Source organism: Corapipo altera, unplaced genomic scaffold (assembly GCF_003945725.1).
Source record: "Corapipo altera isolate COAL_440 unplaced genomic scaffold, ASM394572v1 60998, whole genome shotgun sequence".
NCBI classification, from domain to species: domain Eukaryota; kingdom Metazoa; phylum Chordata; class Aves; order Passeriformes; family Pipridae; genus Corapipo; species Corapipo altera.
The window spans coordinates 1-4,915 of record NW_020887038.1 but is presented as its reverse complement, the minus strand read 5'-3'; the positions used below and the strand labels follow the sequence as shown (position 1 = coordinate 4,915).

The window sequence follows — 4,915 nt, the reverse complement described above, 5'->3', positions numbered from 1 at the left end:
AGCATCAAGCCCCTCAGCCCCGGCCCCCCTCAGCCCTGAGCCCCCCCAGCCGTGCTCGGGAAGCTCCAGCTCCACACTCGGAAGCCCCGTCCGGCTGCAGACCCGCGTCCGAGGCCGTGGCCGGTGCTGAGGTGGCCGCAGAGTGACCTCTAATGGCCACGGACCAGGAGGGGACACGGCCCAGCCCCTGCCTCGGGGGGCTGCGATCCCGCAAGGGGAGTCCCCACCCCAACTCCCCTGGGGCAACGCGGGGCTGACAGGACCGGCTCCTCCTTCCCCCGCCCCTTCCCGGGCACCGAGGGGACACGGGTGGCCTGGGGACACCTCTGCCCTCCTCTCCCCAGGAGGGATGCCAGGGAAAGGGGTGCTGTGACCCTGGGCTGTCTCGGGGCAGCACGTCCCCCATGTCCCACCACCCCGGGTGGTGGTTTTGCCGTGGGGACAGGACAGTGACCGTGGAAAGGGTGTCCCCAGGCTCGTACCAGCACCGGGAGATCTGGTTTTATTGTCTTTCCAGGATTTCACAGCTCTGGGCAGTCACAGCTTGCACGGCCTGGCACGTGACGTGGTGAGCCCAAACCCTGCCCCACGTGAGAACAACATCCCCTGGGGAGGGATGAGGGGCACGGTGGGGCTGGCAGGGGATGGAATGGGGCTGGCAGGGGCTGGGATAGGGCTGGGGGGCCCCAGGGGGGGCTACCAGGATCCAGCCAGGCCAGGATCATGAAATTCCAGCAACAGATGCCACAGATGCTCCTGGGTCCAAGAGCCACCGGGTTAAGATGCTCCATCCACCTGGAAAAGGTTGGGACTGGCTGGGACACCCCGTCCATGGCAGGGCCAGGGGAGCACCCAGAGCACCCCCAGAGGGGTCAGCACTGTCTGTGCTGTGGAGCCCCTCTGGGACGAGCCTGGGAGGGGTATTTTGGGTCCTCACAAGGTTCTGCCCCTCCTGCCCCTTCCTGGGCTCCAAGGCTGTGGTGGCACCTGGGGCAGCTTGACTGGGTCAGATCCCAGACCCACATCCCCTTCCCCACACCGGGGACCCCCCAGGGGCCCCTCAGGAGCTCAGGGTGGGGGGTCCTCAGAACTGACCCCTCCGGGGTCCCTCCCTACCTGTGCTGGCTCCTGTTTGCTCCTCAGCTCCAGGGTGTCCTCGGCACCCGTCCAGCCCCGAAACCTCCTGATCCTGGGGGAGGACAGGGAGCTGCCAGCCCTGCTGCCCCCGAGGGTGCTGTCTTCTCACCCTGGGGTACCTGCCCTGCCATTGGAGTCCCTGTCCTGATGCCAGGGGTCCCTGTCCCCTGACCCTGGGGTCCCTGTGCCACCCCAGGATCCCTGGGCCCCACCCTAAGGTCCCTGTCCCCCTGACCCTGGGGTCCCTGTGCCACCCTGGAGTCCCTGTGCCACCCCAGGATCCCTGTCCTCTCACCCCAAGGTCCCTGTCCCCTGGCCCTGGGGTCCCTGTGCCACCCCGGGGTTCCTGTCCTCCCGCCCTGGGGTACCTGCTGTGACACCAGGGGTCCTGTCCTGATGCCAGGGTTCCTGTCCCATCCTGAGTTCCTTGTCCCTCCCCCCCAGGGTCCCTGTCCCCCCCTTGGTTCCCTGTCCCCCCCTGTGCCCCAACCAGGGCGTTACCTGGGCCACATCTTCACAGCCAGCAGGCCCAGGGTGGCCACACAGACGAGGGCCACAAGCAGCCCAGTCAGGATGGTGAAGGTCTGCAGGTGGGTGAGGGCTGTGGGCACATCCCCACAGCAGGGGGTCAGTGCACGTGGAACCCCCCACCCCCAGACCTTGGGGTGCCCCCCGAGGGGTGAAGGGGACCCTGGGGTGGTGGCTGTGACAGCCAAATGCAGGGGGGGGGGTTTGGTGCCACTGCCAGGTCCTCAAGGTTGGGAACAGCCACTCAATGGGTCCAGGATGCACACAGGGGATCACAGACACCAAGCTGGGACCCTACTGGGACTTGGGGCGACTCATGAAGGGTGAAGGGGACCCTGGGGTGGTGTCTGGGACATCTGATTGCAGGTGGTGCCACTACCAGGTCCGGAGGGGTGGGGACAGCCAGTCTTTGGGGTGAGGACACATGGGGGGGTCACGGGCTCCATACTGGGACCCCACTGGGACCCCACTGGTACCAGCTGTCCCTGCACACCTCGCTGTCCCCTGCCCTGAGGGCTGGGCAGGCTGGCACGATGCTGGGTGCCACCCCAGGAGGGGCAGTGTCCCCTGGGCACAGGGGGTGTCCCCAGCACAGCCCCAAGCAGCGCCCCCACATCCCGCTGTTTGCTGACCCCGAGCCGGCTCCTCCTCCCTCATTTTGGACCCTCCCCAGCCCCCAGCTCCGTTTGCTGCTTCCCTGAGCCCTTTTCCCGGCCCTTGCCCAGCCCCCGGGGTCCCTCCCACTCACTGTTCACGTCGAAGTGGGCGCTGGCCGTGGCGTTGCCCAGGGCGTTGGTGGCCACGCACAGGTATCGCCCGGCGGCCCCCGGGCCCAGCGCCCCCAGCTCCACCCGCAGGGAGTTGTGAGAGGGGGCCCCGCGCACCCCCGGGGTGGCGGCGGGGGCCGGGCTGGAGGCCAGGAGCCGGCCCTGGTGGAGCAGGGCCAGGGAGGAGGGCGGGTGGCTGTCGACCCTGCACAGCACGATGCCCGCCCGCCCGCCGCGGTTCTCCAGGAAGGTGCTGACGGACACGTCCCGGGGAGGGTCTGGCGGGGCAGAGGTGGGGCGGCAGCGGGTCACGGCGTGGGAAACCCCACACTGGCCTGGACGGGCACTAAAGGCTGCTGAACACGTCCCTCCTCCAGCCTGGGTCAGCCCATCCCACCCACCCCAGGGCTCGTGGCTGCCTGAGCTGTCCAGTCCTTCTCTCCCCCCCAGCTGGAGAATCCCCCCTTGGCTCCAAGTCTGACTTCTGAGGGGTCAGTTCTCGAAAAAAACCCGATGTCCCCTTCCCTGGGTCACCGAGGGCTGACCAGTGCATCCCTCCCCCAGCCTGGATCACCCGGGGCTGGCAGATTCCCACTCTCTGGAGCCCTTTGCTCCCCCCCACCATGACTGGAGAATCCCCTTGACTTGGAGCTCTTTAGGTCCAAATTTGTCTTTTGAGGGGTCAGTCCTAGTTAAAAACCCGTGTCCTGTTCCCTGGGTCACCAAGAGCTGCCCAACCCACCCCTCCTCCAGCCCGGATCATCCCCACCCCACCCACCCCAGGGCTGGTGGCCTCCCGTGCTCTCCAGCCCCTCTCTCCCCCCTAACTGGAGAATCCCCCTATCTCGGCTCCAAATCTGACTTTAGAGGGGCCAATCCTTGGAAAAACCTTCCCCTTCCCCGGCTCCAAAGGGAGAGGGGCAGGGCAGGAAGAGGAGGAGGAAGAGGAGGACGGTCCCTCGCCCGTGTGGAGGGGACACGTGTGACACCGGGCTGGGGGTTCTGGGGGGCTCAGCGCTGCCCTTGGCGGGGCTGGGGACACTCACAGAGGACGCTGAGGCCGAGGGGGGCCGAGCTGGCCGTGCCCCAGGCCCCGCTGGCCAGGCAGCCGTAGGAGCCCGAGTCGGCGCTGGAGACGCGGGGCAGGACGAGGGAGGGGGACGGTCCCTCCCGCAGCCACCGCCCGTCCCTGTGCCACGTGTAGTTGGCACCTTCGCCCCACCAAGGGGGCACCGAGCAGGTCAGGGTGGCTCTGCTGCCCTCGGGCACTTCTGGCGACGGCTCGACCGTGACCGAGACCCCTGCGGGGCAGGGGGGAGACGGGGAGTGGAGGAATGCCCAGGACACCACCCCCAAAATCCCCCCCGGGGGCTCGGGCCCCCCTCACCTGCCCCGTGGAGCTGCAGGGCCGCGGCCGCGGTGCCGTGGCTGTTGTTGGCCGAGCACAGGTAGAGCCCCGAGTCCCGCGGCCCCAGTGGCCCCAGCCCCACCCGCAGCGCGTTGGGCGAGGCCCGCACGTCCAGCCCGGGGGCCGAGGGGCCGCGGGACGAGGCCAGGGGGGGCTGCCCGGGCCCCCGGCTCACGGCCAGCTCCGAGGGGGGGAAGCTGTCCACGGAGCAGAGCAGGACGGCCTGTCGCCCCCCCCGCGGGTCCAGCAGGGAGGTGAAGGTGGGCTCCTGGGGGGCGTCTGCGGCGACAAGGACGGCCCGTGTCCCCCCCTCGCCCCGCTGCTGGCGTGGCACCGGCCGGCGGGGGCCGGGGGGTGACAAATGACAGGGGAGGGGGCGCGATGCTCGGCAGACCGGGACCCCCCCGCTCCCCGAGGGAGGGGCCGGGATGTCGCGGCGTGTCGCGGGGTGTCACCAGGTGGCGACACAGACCGGCCAGCGGCCCCCCCGAGGGGGTCCCGTGCACCAGTAGGACCCGCGGTGTCCCCCACCCCCGACCCCCGAAGGCAGCCGCCCCTCACTCACAGAGCACCCTGAGGGCGGCGGGGGGGGCCCGGTGCCCCCTGCCCGCCTGGCAGGAGTAGAGTCCCGCGTCGGAGCGGCGGCCGCGGAGCCCCAGGGAGGCGGCGAGTCCCTCGGCCAGCCACTGCCCGTTCCTGAACCACCTGTACGGCGACCCGGGGGCGGCGCGGGGGGCCTGGCACGTCAGGGTCACCTCCGTCCCCTCCGCCACCTCGGCCGAGGGTCGCACGACCACCCTGACGGCTGCGGGGCGAGGAGTCGGCCGTGACCAGCAGCACCCCAAAGCCCCCACCCCAAATTCAGAGGGCTGGGGGCACAGGGTGGGTGCTCAGGGTGGGGGCACAGGGTGGGCACTCACCGCAGAAGGACCCCCCTGTCCTTCCACCAGCCCTGCACCACTCCAGACCCCCCTGATATCGGGTCCCCCCAAAGGCTGCCCCCCTGGACGCTCACCTTAAACATCGGGGGGTTCCCATCCCCTTTCCCTCTCCCCCTGACACCCCCCAAACCCAC

General features: G+C 69.7%; 1 protein-coding gene across 1 annotated transcript; it reads right to left on the bottom strand.

Annotated features, from left to right (window-relative positions):
• Positions 1–480: 480 nt before the first annotated feature.
• LOC113941438 (sialoadhesin-like) lies at positions 481–4,645 on the bottom strand (the record flags this gene model as incomplete). Its single annotated transcript, XM_027632590.1, has 7 exons — positions 481–795; positions 1,117–1,189; positions 1,639–1,738; positions 2,414–2,710; positions 3,479–3,733; positions 3,820–4,119; positions 4,406–4,645. Coding segments are annotated over 7 exons (1,283 nt in total), but the record flags the coding sequence as incomplete, so codon positions are not given.
• Positions 4,646–4,915: the final 270 nt, after the last annotated feature.